The sequence below is a fragment of the Hemibagrus wyckioides genome, linkage group LG01, assembly GCF_019097595.1.
Source record: "Hemibagrus wyckioides isolate EC202008001 linkage group LG01, SWU_Hwy_1.0, whole genome shotgun sequence".
Taxonomy (NCBI): Eukaryota; Metazoa; Chordata; class Actinopteri; order Siluriformes; family Bagridae; genus Hemibagrus; species Hemibagrus wyckioides.
In genome coordinates this window covers 26,377,985-26,395,775 of record NC_080710.1, presented here as the reverse complement: position 1 = coordinate 26,395,775, position 17,791 = coordinate 26,377,985, and the positions used below count along the sequence as shown (strand labels likewise).

Here is a 17,791-nt window from a genome sequence, read left to right as displayed (position 1 = left end):
CTGGAAAACGCACACCATCATGTCCTTCTCGTTTCACCCCAGTGAGCTAAACTTAAGTGAGAGAAAGAACGAGAGAGAGAGAGAGAGAGTGAGTGTGTGTGTGTGTGTGTGTATGGCGGCGTGCCTGTTGGCATGTCCGTTCCTGATGCAGCAGATGCTGAGAGCCGCTGATTTGGCGCAAGGCTTTATCAGAGCTGGCGGGAGGTGCTGAAGGCCGTGTTGCAGGCTAATCTGAGGGAGACATGGCATGCCCGTTCTAGCTAAACGAGTGGTACACACCTCACCCTTTTTACCAACCCCACAGCGAACAGCTGTGTTTCCACAATCCTCTCATTTATAGCGGAGATGGTGAGATTGACCCCATGAGTACAGGCCTGAGTCTGGGATAAACTCTACAGTCGGCCAGCTCTGACCTGGTTCTGCTCCAGTGGAGCTCCTGCCGACTGCACCTTTATTTACACTCTAACCAACAGCTGAGCTTTCACCATTCTCAGAGAATTACTGTAGGTTATTTTTCCTTCATGTCAGCTTAGTTTTTGTTTTCTGAATTCCAGTTTTATGACCTAAGCTGTTTCACTTTTCCGACATGTTCCCCCCCGCCCCCCAAGGCTGGTTTCTGAAAGGCCACATGAGATGGCCAATTTGGGCTTTTTAAAACCCGGACTCATTTTGGTGATTTATTTTTTTTTCCCCCTACATTTATAATGGCTAGGGCTCTAAATCTATCTCTCGCTCTCTTTTTCTTTATCCTTCTTCTGTCTCTATTAGTCAATGTGTCCTAATCAAATAATGGACTATGCAGAAGCCAATTTTCACCTTGGTCCTAACAGCCCTTTTTGCCTTATGACCACGAGTTAATTGGATTGTTTAAAATCAGGACTTTTTGCCTAACTCGGAAAGGAAAACATTTTTCCTCCCATCATTTTACATTCACGTTACCAAGACAAAAAAAGGAAGTGAAGACAACAGTGATTAATTAGCCAGCTGTTAGAGAGGCATCTCTCTAATTACCTGATTGAGCGCCATTAGCGCTGGACTCTCCTAATGTCCTAACAGTTGCAAAAAGGACATTGGATTATCTCTAATAACCAACAACAATCAGTGTTGTTGACTCTGATTGCCTCTCCTCCACAACAGAATGTCTAAAATTAGACCCGTGAATGGCAAAGATGGATCTGAATGAGCCCACGCTACGTTTTAGTGCCGCGTGTTTACTCTTCCCCCGGGTTGAGAAGTCCAAGAGCGGTGCTTTCTGAGTGGCCCAAATAGTGAAGAAGCCTGACTTGATGGCTATAAATGTGTCTTAAAATGAAGATACACATATCCCGGTGCACCTATCGCTCTCTGCATCGTCTCGCTCGCCCGTCTGTGCTCTCTGAGTAATGCAGGGCTGCTCCGGTGATAAGGTCAGTGCCGCCGTACGCTCCCCGCTCTGACCTGCTCTGCAGCGCTCTCCAGCTTCACTCAGTCGACCCATTTATATTCATTTGCTTCTTCCAAAAAGGTCGCATTGTGGACGGCGAGCAAATTGCTTTAGAGACCCCATGCCTGAACCCTTAACCACATTTCCCTAGGATTTAGTAGCGTCTGTGGCAAGCTGTAAAGCTCAATTTGCCTAAAGCTTCAGTGCATCAAGCGCCATCAAAAAAAAAGAACCTGCCTTACCTTGGCCTTGTAACGAGTGGCTCGTACTTCCAGCACCAGACCTAGAGACTTAAATATACACTGTCAATGTCCTGTTACGCTCATAAGCTCTTCCTGTTCCAACGATTTAGACAGAGCTAAATTTGCCATGCTCGCAGATGGCCCGCAAACATTTCATTAGGGTTTGCAGTTTGGTCGTATGTTTAGACATTTGTATGTTTTGATATGTACGCTCACATACGGCCAGTCTCGCACTAATGGAGCACACAGCAACCTGCTTTTTTTTTTTTTTTTTTCCTCTTCCACTCGCCTGAAGGTTTTGAAAATAGCCCTGCTGATGGACCCTGATTGGTTATTAGATACAGTAGCTTTTAGGCTTTAGCTTGGGCTGTAATTTTACTGCGGCCAATATAATGCCTTCGGCAGTAATTTAGTAGGTAAGTTATAGCATGTCCGCGTGCGTGTGCATATGTCTGTGGGTGTGTGTTTATATTAATGTGTTCTCGGGGAATCCTGCTAAAGCTGTATACTGACCATAAGAGGATCAGTTTTTAGAAAGCAAGACATGCCTTTATTTGTGCATCAGTGGTTAGGTTACTGAATTACATCAACAGATTGTTGCTGTTTTGAAGTATTTCTCGCTCACTTGTGGTCCTGATGGGCGGTATTTTATTATTTATTTATTTATTTTTGCTTTATTCAGGTCCAGAAGGACTCGGCTTCAGCATCACATCACGCGACGTCCCCATAGGAGGCTCTGCCCCAATCTACGTGAAGAACATCCTTCCTCGCGGAGCAGCCATCCAAGATGGCCAACTGAAAGCCAATGACCGGCTGCTGGAGGTGAGAAACAGGGAAGCCTGGCAGCTGATATAACTCCACAGATCTTCTCATTCCTTATCACAGAGGAGTTTCTCCCATGGGTTTATACCTGTTGCTTTTAAAAGCGTCATTCAGTTAGTCATTTCCTGCTTCTTGCTGCTTGTGCTGGAATTGCTAGAAGTCAGTCTTGCTCACAGTCTTGGCTTGGCTGAAATACCCCGAGAACAGATTTATCCACTTGATGATAGCAATTACTTCTGAGTAGTAGCTTAGAGGAGAAGGAGAGCAATTTTTTTTTTAAAAAGAAAAATTGACCATAACTTCATAAAAGCTTAGATATTGATGTGAATGGAATAATGTAAATCTTTCTATTGATATTATTCCAGAGTAAATAGTTCTGATATGAGTGAGGTTTTTAATGTCTCCGTATTTATTGAAGGTGTTTTTGGGGCTGTTTTGGAGTGCTGGAATAAACCAAAGCCCAGGTTTACATCCCAGTTTGTGTTTAAAGGCGAAGGAAAACTGTGACGTTTGGGGTGAAGAGCGTCTTTTGGTGAACAAAATAGTGTACACTCCTAAAGGGATTAAAAGGTAGTACTTTAAAAATAAGTGTTTTAAAAAGGTTCAGAGAAACCATGTAGGCCAGCTTGTAATTTTATTGAGCAGTAAAGTGGCACACCTGCATGTTCTTGTGCCACTGCTGGAGCTCGAGCCTGAAGCCGTGGCTTCTGCAGAGGCTGACTCAGATCTCACTGGCCTCCAGTCGCACACTCACCTGGCTCCATCAACACACCGCTGTGCACACACTCGGCCTGCATCAGCATCACCGCAGTCATGCTGGTGTGTAAATTAGACCAGTCAGAACCCTCGCTTATGCTATGCCTGTAACCGTGTTTGGGCGTGTTGAGTATCAGCAGGTTGCGGTCCCAGATGCAGGAGCCGAGGGAAGAAATTAACTCGGCGCTTTTGCTATTTTTGTAACTTAATATCCAAATGTGTTTTATTGTCTCAGTCTTTTAGTATTCCTTAGTGGGCGTGGTGGTTTAATAAGCTTTAGATTAATTCTAAGATAAATTAGCATTTAGGGAAGAATGAGACAGGTGAGTACTAGCAACATCTCCAAAAACGGCGAATGGAAGGAGGAAGGAACAAAGGAGCAGGGGGAATTAGCAATGGCGAGTACCTTTAAAGAAAACACGCCTTTATGTTGTACTATACAATCTGGCCACTTTAATAGGAACACCCATATATCCCATGTTTCTGCAATTTCCTGATTCAGCCCCTCATGGGGCAGCAGTGCAATACAGAACTTCAGAACAGCTTCAGTTAATGTTCACATCTAACACCAGAACGAGGAAATCCCAGTGACTATGACCTTGATATGATATTTGGTACCAGACAGACCTGCTGGTTGAAGTATTTCATAAACTGCTCATCTTTTAAGGGATTTCACACACAAGATGTTACACAGAATAACTAACAGTTCCCAAAATTATTATTAGTAGAATCATATAATCAGTGTCTCGCATATCAATTCACATAAAATCTGTTTCTCTATACCTGTATGTAGATTAACAGTAGGACTGCAGAATTCCTTTGCATGTGCAGCGTTTGGCAGACGCCTTTATCCAGAGAGACTTACAGAAGTGCTTTAAAGTCTCTGTCAATAAATCCTAATCCTAGTTCACTAGGTCACTAAGGACTAAGAATATTGTCAGTCTAAGACACAGTGCTGGAGAGATAATACTGCATGAAAAACACACACAGACAAGTGTTAAGACTGAAGAATACTAATAACGATACCATATTGTGATATATTCCCACACATCGTGATTATAATTTATTGCAATAAAACATTAAGTCCATTATGCATTGCCAGTAAAGTTTAGCCTGCATTAATTCACCTGGGATGCTTATATAGATTATAGTGCAAATAATGTGTGTGTGTGTGTGTGTTTGTAGGTGAACGGGGTGGATCTGAACGGGAAGACTCAGGAGGAGGTGGTGGCTCTTCTCCGCTCCACTCCAATGGGAGGCACTGTTAGTCTGCTGGTCGTCCGCCAGGAGGACACCTTCCTGCCTCGTGAAGTGGTAAAACACACACACACCATATTTGCTTTCTCAATTCTGCAGTCTGTGTTGTAAATGTAATCAGATGCAGAATCACGCCTCTGGACCATACGTTTGTACACGTTTTCGCCTAACTCTCTCAGTCTTGGCTCAGTCCACGTAAGTGACTAAGAAGCTGTGTTCAGAATAATGAGGGTGAAAGCATGATATGTTTAAAGGAACACTGTTTCTCACCCCCGACTGACTGGCAGGTGAGATATTTTGAGTGCGGTTTAATTCCCTGTGCCTTTCACAGAAAAGACTCTGAGGCTCTGATAAGCATTAGAGGCAAATGAGTTTGGATGCAGTGAAAATGCATTATTCTACATACACTGATAATCTTTGTAGAGTGCATTGTAATGAAAAGAAGCTCAGAAAGTGTTGTGTGACATGTAGCAGCTTTCTCTCGCTCTCTCACACACACACACAGTATTTCCCTTTCATCCCTACAGAGGGAAAAACATCGATTTTCATTCTGTCCTGTTCTTTTAAACTATTGCTTTCCTGTTGAACCTCCTTTTGTTTGTCACCTCCCACTCCGTATCTTCGTCTCTCATAGCATTCCTTTCCTAACTATTCCAAAGTCTCTCCTTGCTTATGGATCTTTTTCAGTCGGTGATTTTCAAAGCGTTCGTTGTTTTCCTTTGAGGGGAAAAGAGAAGAGCTGGACGCTTCATTACTCTCATTGCCACATTAACATTCAGGGAGCTTTGGCTCTGCAACACCCTCAGTTCAGCATTAAAGCATCTCAATAATCCATACCCTCATGTTCATAAAAATCAGATTAGTGAGACATCATTCCACAGCTGAAGGTTATTGCAGACGAAGCAGAGAGAGTGCGAGTGGCAGTTTATTTCATCTGTTGTTTTGAAACTGGTAGAGAGATGGGCGCTGAGTGGGTGGATGAGTGGATTTGGGGGGAATAGCTGGATGATGTGGTGGCATGTGAAGGGGGGAAAGTATGTGCTTGTTGGCTGGAGGAACCGTGGAAACTTTACCGCATCATTGCTTATGATCTCGAATGTTCTAAATTAAGCACAGTGCATTGTGGGGACTCCAGACACGGGGAATATGGTTCGGAGCAGAGAGCTGGATGCTGTCGTCTGGTGAATCATATCAAGGGGACAGCAGCTGACCTGCTCTTTTGTGGAGCGGGCAGAGATAAGCAATACATGACACGGTAATTAGCGCCTTTCAGACACAATGAGATCATCATCTCCTAATGGAGAGTGAAGCTTTTTGTGACGTAAAATGGCTAAATGGTTGACTGCTAAGAACCAGTCAATATGGACCGCAGCCTAATACGTGAATAAACAAGCGAGGAAGTAAGCAAAGAATAAAATAACATAAAGTAATGTTCAGGAATAATAAAAATCAAGTTGGTTATCTTCTAATTATCTTATGCTAATTATCTTAATGATTTTCCTCCATCAACAAAAAAATATCCGGCTTTAATGGACCCAGCGTAACACTGATAGGGTTAGGGGCCTTGACCTACTTTATGAATGCTACAGCTAATCCTGACGTGCGGATTAGCTGAATATATAAGATGTGGCCTTAAGTGACATTTTTTTCTCCTGCAAAATCACCAAAATTTATGGAACTTTACAGACTGTCACTTTCTAAATATCAGTGATTATTTGGATGCTGATAAAAAATATTACTCAACACTATTTACCACTCTCTGCCATACAAATGAGCTGAAATTGCAGATATAAAAAGGTTTTTAGTTTGCATAAATACTTAGACCTTTTCTGAAAGCGTAATAGAGCTTAATAGGGTTTCTTTTAGCCTTCCTCAGAATGGCATTAACAGCACCACTCATGATATTTATTCACCTCTTTGCTTTTGCACTGCGCATTTGATTAGCCTTCTCCTAAGCTCGAGGGAGTGTCTGGGCTTTGGGCAGATGCTCCTCAGCACGGGCAGTGACTTACTGAAAAGGGTGTCAGCTCTAACCTTTACTCACAGTGTGAGCAGGTCCACAGGGACGCACTGAAAAATGAGCTCTGACGCCCGCACCCGGTCCTCGCTGTATAAAGGAGGGAGAAAAGACAAAGAGAGAAAGAGAAAGAGAGATTGAAGCTCTAGTGAACTCCAAAGAGGCTCGGATCAATGGAGCGCTGCCCTTGAAGAGGAGTTGAAGAGAGGTTGAAGGGAGGATTGGTTTCAGTCGAGGGGAGTGAGAGACCGGTGCAGTGAGGACACAGCTGGGTTGTGTTGGGGAATTTACACAAACACTCGAATCTTGGCTAAGTGCAGAGATGCTGATAGGCGTGATCCCGTGTCCTGGTATTTATAGCGCTCTGTTGCTGCACTTCGCCTGTATGAATCAAGAGAAGATAAGGGAAGAATGAAGAGGGATATTTGCGTTGCATGACTGAAAAGCCCCTGGAAAAAACTCTTAAATGCTAAGCCAGTGTTTATCTTGTTTTTTACTTATGCGTTCCCGCCACCCAATTTTCCTCACGATTAATTCTAGTCAGTTTCTACTTATTTATAGGAGCTACTCTAAGTCTGTGACTGGCTCCTGTCTGATGGACAGTATAGTCAAGGCTGCCATGTTTCCCCACCCAGTAACTTCTAACCAGTTATGCAATCTCCATATCCCAGAATCATCCTGATGCACACCCATAATCACCTGATAAAGAAGTCATCTATGCCGATTTAAGCCAGATGAAGTTTTAAGGGCCTTAATTCACTTTCCTGTCTCTACTTTTATGGCTCGTGAGCAGAGCTGATAGCTACAGAGTTGCTGGAAAAAGATGGAGATGAGTCAGAGAGAAGCCAGACAGGAGATCTTGGCTTGAAAATAGATATAAAAGCAACAGATGAGACAGCTGGGATAAGAATCTGAGGCACTGAGGCATCAGAAATCCCTGCCGATAAAAAAACGCATCAGTCCAAAATACAAAACAAAACCGGGATAAGTGAGGGAAGAACTGCGCAGAGGCAGACGTGCGGTGCTTAATGAAATCTTCCCACATATACACACTTTCACACACTCACTCACACACACACACACACACACTCCAAGGCCATGGCCAACGACTTTGAATTATTCATGTCCACAGAGGCAATTACCTAGCACACTAATATGGCCCACAGCATGATAGGCGGCAGAGAGCATTAAAGCGACTCGCCACACAATTCCGTTGCGTAAACAAGAAAGCCGCTATGGGCCACCTGACCACTATTGGACATTTATCAGCACATTTTATCTTCCGGTGCGTGTTGCCGTGAATGCCTGTCTGCTGCTAAACCGCAGTGACGAGCGAGCATCGCATATTGTCTTTCACATGAATACATTCTCTCCGTCTTATCTGTTGCTCCCTCCTCTGAGAAATAAATCAGTCAATGTCATGCCTCAGCAAGCACACTGGACAGAAGGATAAGAAGGAAGAAAGAAGTGAGAAAATGAATCGTTCCATGAGCGAGGCCGCCGAATGCTTATTGAAAGTGACAACACCCAGGTTTTCACCTGTTGAGTCGGAATTGGCAGCAACAAGCCGTCACTACTAGAGCGAGGTTGCCTCAGCCACGTCCGCTGTGTTCAGATCTGGTAATGAGCAATACCTCCCCATGTATCTGTGCCTTTTTTCTGTTTATCTGTTTGAATTACTGTCAAACCACAGATGTTTATTAGCACAAATACCTTAAAAGTTTAAAGAATAACGTTGAGAATGGAACCAGGAGGAACGCATCTGGTAGGAGGCCATGTGACGTGTCCATGTGTGCATGTAATAAACTCTTTCAGGTTAAAAGTTCTGCAGGAAAACTCTTCTCGGAACAATGCATGTCTCTGTGTCTGCATGTCTGCTGCTATCTGGCAAAACTTTATTCAGTCAGTATCTTCGATATCTCCACATTTGAAGGAGAGGTAGAACTCCTTCTTGTCATACATCACAGAAAGTATAAAGAAACTCTCACATGCGCTCAAAAAACTGTTCAGCATTGTAAACATCACAAGAGACAGCAGTGCAGTTTTCCATACATGTAAATATCGTAAGCATAAGGAATAAGCAAAAAGGATTAGCAAACATTTTTGTAGTTATATATACTAAGAGACGAGTGTTTGGGTTAGAATTTAAAGCTTTGTATGCAGCTGTTTCCAGATGATTATCATTCCCTTTGGAGTCTGGTTCTTCTCCCAGTTTCTTCCTCATGTCATCTCAAGGAGTTTTTTTCCTCCTCCTCCTCCTCCTCCATCACCTCTAGGGATCTAAATCTAAATCTGCATCCATATTTCTGCAAAGCTGCTTTGTGACAATGCCCATTGTTCAAAGTGCTATACAAATAAAACCGAAGTGAAAATTGAATGTAGAGCCGTCTGATGTTTGCACTCGGCTGTTATTTTTCTAAGGTTTATTCGGTGCCACAGGCCACATCTGGATGCACTGCACAGTCTTCAGATTTCCTTTCTGATGCAGTACATGGACAGCATGATAACAGGCTGATAAGATGGATCAGGTGTGTAGGGGAAAGTAAAAAAAATATGCCAGAACACCCCGATTCACTATTAAAAATGCTAGTTTTCTGCTGATCTCTTTCTGATTCATCTGCGTTATAAAATCAGCCTTTTCTACTATTTACAAAAGCACATTGACATGACTGACAGAGCGCTTTTTAAAAAAAATCCTTTATTCAGAAACACCCAGCTGCATGGGATGTTTTCTCTTTCACCAGGCTTTTGCACATCTGCATCATTGTTGCTCATTAATCCCAACTATTTGTGCAACTCGATGAAATCGGCTGCAGATCCAATGCAAAGCAGCTTGCCAGATCATGGGATGACGGCGCATCATCTCACTTCAGCACAGAGTAGTAATTAAACACTGCATTAAAGTCCTCTTTATGATCAGATCGCAGTTGTCACAGATCCATTAGACGCCAGGGCTGCCAAGCAAAGAGAATCTTAATTGCGCAATTAATTTGAGCGTGCAATTCTACCGACAGTCGGATTTATGCTTTCCAGCGAGGCCAGCTTTAGACAAATGCTTGACAGTTTGTATTTTAATAAGGGCTGTTGAGTGTCCTGGGTGTGAGCATTAAGCCCTGCTGCTGGACCTGTTAAGCATTTTTGAATCCCAGATGTGACATGTGCAGTTTATTGTCAAGGGAGCTTTAAGAGTCTCTGCCTCATGTCAGCAAAGCATCTATCATATCGATCAGGACAGGAAATGGGGTGGTGTTCTCCTCATGGATGCTCCTGAAGTACAGCAAGAGCTTAGGAAATAAAAGATTCATCAGGGTTTATACCCATTAATCAAAGGTCAAACAACGTAGCTGTTGTTAAATCATCATCCATCCCCCTTAATCTGTCAACTTTATAGCTTTTGCATAACCTCGCCGAAAAGAATTCCTTCCATACACTTATACAAATTTTGAGAAATCTCGCGCAGCTCCGTGAACTTTAAAACAGTCCTCCTTTTGTGCAGTATCCAGGTCATTGCATTAGACCTTTCCACTGCATGCATTCCCAAATGGTAACAATTATTCACAGTAGATGATATCTTGCTTTCCTAAATAACTTTATACACAAGAAACATGAACACACACAACCACAGTGTTTCTCAAGAGCCAAAAAAGAAAGGTCATGTCTTAACATTTATGGCCCTAGTTATTTCCTCTGTGTTGAATGCCTCCACTGAATGTGCAGGCCAAAAGGGGGAAAAGTGAGAAGAACAATTTATTAAACTGGGAGCAGGGCGTGAGGCTCACTCTTAAACCGGCTTTTATTGGAAGTATTGATGGAAGCACACTGAGGATAACTTTTAGAAGGTGCTAAGCTTAGGGAATTATTTATTAATATTGACAGACCTGTAGAGTATTGGCCATGGTGGTGAAGTCTGCGGGCACACGCTGTGCCGTTTTTCACAGCCCACTCGTGTGGGTTTATAGCGGGGACCTGCTTTACCTTAACCGATTTTTCCATAGCGAAGCAGTGTGGGTTGTTTTTTGGATGACTTTTGAAGCAATTTGGTTTTATGTTCCTTTACTGGATGTGGCTTTACACTTCAGCCACTTCCTCCACTTCCGTGCCAGCTCTAACAATCTGGCCGCGTCCCGTCCTTCCCTGTCCTTTAGCTCACCTCCACATATTATGCACAGGAAGAGCCAGTGAGCTGTCCACAGTGTGATTTGAGACAAAAGTTCAGAAGAAAACTTAAGTGGGTGTCGTCCGTGCTTGTGATGAGCCAGGTCAGAGTCTGCAGTCATAGAGAGTTGTGTCTGCCCCCAGCTTTAATATAATTAGCTGTCTCAGAGAGTTATGCTTTTGAGTCTGCTGCTTTACAGTCAGGATGAGGTCATTTTCAGCAAGTTTTGCTTACAGGGTGCAAAAAGTCCTTCTCTGTAGATTCAGCCCAACTTCCTTACCTTCAGGTGTCCCCTCAGGCTGAGGGCAAGCTGGGCTCTAGGCTGAGAGGAGAAAATGTCGTACCAGTGAACAGGAACAGGGAGATGGGTGTCTTTTTGACAGTGTGTGAATTAGCATGGTGGAGAAGCTGAGCTTTCTCACTCCACCTGGAAGGCACTAAATTTAAACCTCTGACCGCCAGCATTCTTTATTGAAAATCGTGCAAGTCATAAATTATAGTAACGGAGTTCGTGCCTCCCTAAACAGGGTACTTCTTGGTACTTTTTTTTCCAGATAGGGAAACATTGAGTTGTATTGTTCTACATACAGCCTTTAATGGTTTCCTCTAATGGACAACTAAAAAAAATATTTTTTACTAGTGTTTGGGATTGCATTTGAAATCCATTGGTGTGTTATGAAAGGGCACCAGTGGCAACAAACTTGCATCAGTGTGTTTGGAAGTGAAATACATTCCTTATGTGTTGCGAGGCAGCTATACACACAGGGAAGAGAGAAAAACTTGCTCTATTTTCCCCATACACGCTTAACAAAAAAAGGTCTTTCTGGATAGTCAAGCATTTATATATATATATATATATATATATATATATATATATATATATATATATATATATATATATATATATTATTTTATTAATTGATCCAAATAATTGTATTATTACAAATTTATTAAATTATTAATATAAATTAATTAAATATAATATAATTTTTTGGGTGTTAAACATAATTTTTCTAAATGAATTAATCTTTTTAAACAAAACAATAGGAATATGATTTTGAATACATTAAAATAAATGATCACATTTTCTTAAAAAATAAATAAATAAAATAAATGAAAAATTACACTATTAATTAATACCATAAATTTAGAAATACTTTTACTCCACACTGTGTGTTGTCAGAATAATTGTTTTCAAGAATTGGCTAAAATATTTTGCCATGTGACCGAGATGAAACTGCAGGCCTTGCTGTGCAGTGTGTTGGATAGAGTTGTACTTTTCGGTGCAGTCGGAAGTGGTCTGAACTCGCAGTTAAGGTTAAACTAAACTTCAAGTCTCCTTGCCCAGGTGTCTTCCAGGCTTCTCCTAAAGTAGTGGAAAAGCATGGTATGTCATGTTTACCAGCAATCACTCACACTTTCTTCCGTCCTGTCTGATTGTTCCTGTGGTCAGTGTGACATTTTCAGGTTGGTGTGCCAATCAGCCCCCTCTTTCCTCTTCAGTATCTCTCATCGTCGGGTGTCCCTGCTGTGGAAATTACCCTCATACCCATCTATTCCCCATGCTTGAGATATGTTTAACTTCAATTGCCTGTCTTTTTTTTCTCCCCCTCTGCAATCTTCCCCTTGTTTTCTCTCCTTTTTCGCCGTCGTTCCTTTTCTCCCCTCATTTAGACTTTCTCTGTTCTAGTTTCGCAGACCAGCACCTGTATTGTTGATGATGGTTATTAGAGAGAGAAATGTGCCAAAAGTCGTGGCACGGTTCAAAGCGGATGAGCCAGGCGTTTTCAGTAATTAAGCCGACTGTTGCTAAGTGCACCGGAAGACAATGGTGGTTTGTTGACGACCATTTTTTTATACACCAGTTTGGAGCCGCCACCTGTTTTCGTTTAGTACCTTTTTCCAGCAGCTGTGGCAGTAATTAGCCTCACTGCTGGCATGGTATTGTTGTTGAGCACTGATAAAACCAGCTGGTTTGGGCCATTTGGACGGACACACATGGCCTGTTCTAGGAAAGCTCGCCTCTGACCCAACAGAGCGGAACCAACAGGGATGTACACACTGCTGAGTAGCATTTATTTGATCATTTCTATTCACTTTCTTTTCTTTACCTACAGAAATGGAGATTTATATCCCTAATATATGAGCCAGATGTTGATAGTGGCAAGGAAAAACTTGAGAGGACATGAGTAAAGCTTCTGGGAGATGAATGTGTCAAGATGTTGAGTTTGAGCATATTTTGGACAAGATGGACCTAAAGCAGCCTTTATGATTACAGCAGCAGGTACAAATTTAATAGCTTGATGTTTACAGCTAGCATTTTTCCACATCGTCTAAAAAAATTAGCACATGAAAATATTTGGAATATAGCCGATTTACAACAACCCAAATTTTCGATTATTAAGCCTATTAGTAGACATATTTTAGTACTTTATATTTTTTTAATCCTGTTGGTAGATTCTTTCTAGAAATATATACTAACCCAAATTATCTGCCAATAGAACGAGAGCTCTAATATTTCAATCTTGAAATGACTAAAAATGTCTAGACATTGTCTAGCTTTATTAATCTCAGATTTGGTGTCTTTTTAATCGTCTAAACTAAAACGCTAGATCGTTTCGACTCTATTCCAGATTTTTGCTAAAATGTCGGGGCAGCCAGCTGTTTGCTTAGCATTAAAACGAAGCCTTGATACTCTGCATGCTTAACATGCATATAAAAAGACAACTATGTTTAAAAAAATAAAATAAACAAGTGATGGCGTTTAAAAATAGAAATTGTGGTTTTTAAATGGTAATCATGACCTAGTCGAGCTCGTTCAGGAATAATCTAAGAATTACTTTGGCTATAAGGACTTCTCTGATTAGTCAGTGTTAACATGTCTGTGACCTTTAAAGCTTTTTCTTTCGCTCTCCCTTCACCTCCTTTCTCTCGTCCTCTCTCTCTCTCTCTCCAGCCTAATTGTACCTGAAAGCTTGAAATCCGCATTAGTCCGAGGTGTTTTATACGCACTTTCTATCAGAGCCTGTCTGGAAAGAAACAGGGGGAATGTTAAAATACTTATCATGCACAAAACCCTCTTTGCAATTATATACTTGACTGATTTCCTTTATGCACTTAAATTTATTTCCAGTGACCTTTATGTCTTTACCCCATTCAGACAAGAGAGCAGATGAAACACTGCTAATTGGTTCAGCCGCGGATGTGTAGGAAAAGGCTGGGAGGTTGTATGAAAGAGAAACAATGTGCTTTTCCACTTCAACGTTGTTCCACCATCCCCCTCCCCCCCACACACTTTTATGTCTTACTGTCTTTCTCTGTCTGCTTGTGCATCTCTGAGCTTTTCTATGGTCTCTCAAAGGTTTCATTATTTTTTTTTTTCATCTTTTTATAATTGTTCCAGCACGCACAACCTAATCCAAGTTCGTCCATGAAAACAAAAGCATGTAATGAATGCAGCCAATCCTGTCTGATTATAAATGAATTTATTACTCCGCTGCACAATAGTGTGGGACAGGTGGATTTTTCTTTTGTGTGTAAATGAAATGTGCATTTTTATTGTGTTTGGCAGTGAAAGTGAGCATGCCTTTATCTGTACAATGGCATCCAAGAGTCTGAGAACATACTGAAGATCTTTCACTGAGAATTGGAAATAAATAGAAGGGTTTGTAGAATTTTGAAATATTTAAAATGTTCAATGTGTTGAATGTACACCGATCAGGCATAACATTATGAGCAGTGAGAGATGAAGTGAGTAACACTGATGATCTCCTCATCATGGCGCCTGTTAGTGGGTGGGATATATTAGGCAGCAAGTGAACATTTTGTCCTCAAAGTTGATGTGTTAGAAGCAGGAAGAATGGGCAAGCGTAAGGATTTGAGGGAGTTTGACGAAGGGCCAAATTGTCATGGCTAGACCACTGGATCAGAGCATCTCCAAGACTGCAGCTCTTGTGGGGTGTTCCCGGTCTGCAGTGGTCAGTATCTATCAAAAGTGGTCCAAGGAAGGAACAGTGGTTAACCGGCGACAGGGTCATGGGCGGCCAAGGATCACTGATACACGTGGGGAGCGAAGGCTGGCCCATGAGATCCGATCCAACAGACGAGCTACTGTTGCTGAAATTGCTGATGAAGTTAATGCTGGTTCTGATAGAAAGGTGTCAGAATACACAGTGCATGATGGGTCAGGGCTGTTCTGGCAGCACAAAGGGGGCCAACGCAATATTAGGCAGGTGGTCATAATGTTTTGCCTGGCCAGTGTATAATAATCAAGATGTCTAGTTTCCTATTTAAATCTAAGCAACTCTGACCAAATTATCTACTCTGTGCAAAAAGTCAGATTTTCCTCATGTCTTCTATTAAAGCGCGTGATGTTTAGATGTGTTTAGATGACGCTCTGGTGAATTTGACCTAATATGGATCAGCCATGTGGAGTCCATGCCAACTTGAATGCACACTGTCATTAAAATAAATTAAAGGCCTGGACCAAATGCTAAGAAGCTCTGAAATTTATAGAAATATTTCCGAATATAAGATTCTGCTTTTCATTCCAATTTTATTCCTAAGGAAATTTGTATTAAATTAGAATAAAATGCAAAATAGAAGAATTATCACGATTGCTCACAGACCCCCTTGTACATGAAAGTGTGTAGCTTTGTGTTTTTCTTTTAAAAAATTAAGTATATTGCAGGACTTGATGAAGAACTGATGCAGAAAGTCAAGAATGGAGTCAGTTGCTCATGTTTCCGTTCATTCCGACACTGACAAATCTTACAGATGTCTGCGTATGCTCTTGTCTTATCTCGGACAAAAAACACTCTTTAGGAGAAGCCTCTTAAGACATAATTCTGATTTAGGCTTATTTTCTTTGGCTGTATTCATAGTTAAGTGTTCGTTAATGATGAAGATTTATCCCACTGTGTCCACTCTAGAGATTGTGCTGAACCTGTGGAATGTTTGGGGGAGTTATATTATTCATTTGCGATGGAGTTGCTGGCAATGACGGCACATCTGTCTGAACCTCTGGTCTTTTCTTTAGAAACTCCAGATTTAGCCTTCCTGACTCAGACACATGAGTCAGCTCATCAGGTCCTGTCCCAAATCAGACTTGCTGATCGGATCAGCCAGGATATATGTGTGTGGTGGTCTGGGGGAAACCCTACATGCGGTCAGACCTGACATTTAAAATTTAGAAAATCCTTAAAAATGCTTTTTTTAAATGTATTATTCTTGGATTTTCCCCAAAACAAATGAATGAGATATTCTTTTTCTTTTCCAGTTCCCATGTAAGATGTCAAAACAGTTAAAGGCACTTGCTATGTTTTTAAAAACAAAATAAAAACAAGAAAAAAATTGAAATATAAAATACAGTTTATTAGTTTATGAAGTAAAATTAATAATTATTGAACCTAATGTTATATATATAATTTTTTAATTTTATTTATATTTTTATTTATTTTATATATATATATATATATATATATATATATATATATATAAATATATATATATATATATATATATATATATATATATATATATATATATATATATATATATATATACTATTTTATTTTTTTATATTTATTATTATATTTTATTGTATATATTTATTTCTTTTTTTATTTGCAAATGTTAGTGTCACTTTATATTTAATTAACTAAATTATATATATATATAAAATAAATAGTAATTATGGCAGGTGCAAAATCTTGGACATCTCTATTTATAGTCCCTGTATTTTGTATTTTTTTTTTTAAATATTTTGTATAAAAAATAAAAGAGAAAATAACAATTATGTGAGGAATAATACAAAACAGGGCATGGTGCTCTAGAAAAATAATCCATGGCAAGTGATAGGATACATTACCTAACTGAAGTGCATTATTTTCCAAAAGCAGTACAGCCTCAAGTGTCATTCATATTCCACAGAGGTTTGTGTACCGTTAGATTTTTAAAAAAATGTATTAAAGAACAACGTGACATGCTTTAACAGTTTGTTGTAAATAACATAGTTTTTTAAACGGTTTTATTAGCATTAGATTATGTGGAGCATCTGCTATACAAGTCCCTGCGTATGAGCTGTTAATATAGGAACGATTGCGTTTTAGAACGAGTGCATTGATATAAACCTGTCATTTACGTTACAGCCAGAAAAATCAGAGAATAGAGTACGAAAGGAATGATCATGTTCTGATCTGAGAATGTGTTGTGGAATAAAGGTTATAAATCTTTATAACTTCATTACAAACTAATGACCATGTATACACATTTCAGAGTATCACACCAAAGCTGTTCCTGGATCTGTTTTCAAATAGACCTTTCTGTGCAATATGTACATGGTGTCCTCCTTCATTACATATTATTTTTGTTATACCCCCACATTTCACTTCTAGTTGTCACCCCAAGATACCTTCCACTGTCCTCATCCCCCCAAAATCCTGCATGATGCCCGAATGTCATCATCGTTGAAAACCAGTGTTAGTCATGACACTTTAAATATCATCCGTTCCTAAAAACCATGTTTGACACCTCATCATGGTGTTATATTCAGCACCTGACACCTCAGAGCAGCATTGCTCCTTCAGTCCTCTCTCCAGAGTCATTGACAAAAACCAGGCATGGCAGACAAAGAGCTAAATCAATGCCTCGCTGGAGAAAGACAGGCGACATTCAGGTCTGTGAGCATGCAGTGGCTTTTGACAGCTGAATGCTAGAGAAAAGGAATCTGTTTGTGTGTGTGTGTGTGAGAGAGAGAGAGAGAGAGAGAACACGGTATGCTAATGAGGGGAGGATGGCAGGCTCTCTGCCTCCACCTGTCTCCTCCTCCTCTGCTACCTGAGTCCAACTATTGTCTGCGGAGAGCCGTCGTCTGGGTTGCCATGGCAACTGTATTGCAATGAGATTGGCACAGGATGGGTTAAAATGAACTCTGGGGCTCGGCTGCATCCTAATAACTCGACTGCCTCTCAAGCTTCCTTGCACGCTGCAGCTGCATTGGCCAGACAATTGGCATTCTCCAGCATGCTGTGTGTTTTTGTGTGCATGGGTATTGCTTCAGTATTTGTCTCTATAAGAAGGCATGAGATGAATTGGTAGACCTGCATTATATTTTGCCA

At 40.8% G+C, this 17,791-nt stretch overlaps 1 protein-coding gene across 3 annotated transcripts in view; it reads left to right on the top strand.

The window, feature by feature from the left end:
* The window catches only part of pard3aa (par-3 family cell polarity regulator alpha, a), a 402,663-nt gene that overhangs the window by 195,653 nt on the left and 189,219 nt on the right, over positions 1-17,791 (top strand). For all 3 annotated transcript variants that reach the window (XM_058401320.1, XM_058401312.1, XM_058401328.1), the window contains exons 10-11: positions 2,348-2,487; positions 4,429-4,557. In XM_058401320.1, the coding sequence (XP_058257303.1) occupies positions 2,348-2,487; positions 4,429-4,557 (269 nt within the window). The remainder of the gene's footprint in view (positions 1-2,347; positions 2,488-4,428; positions 4,558-17,791) is intronic.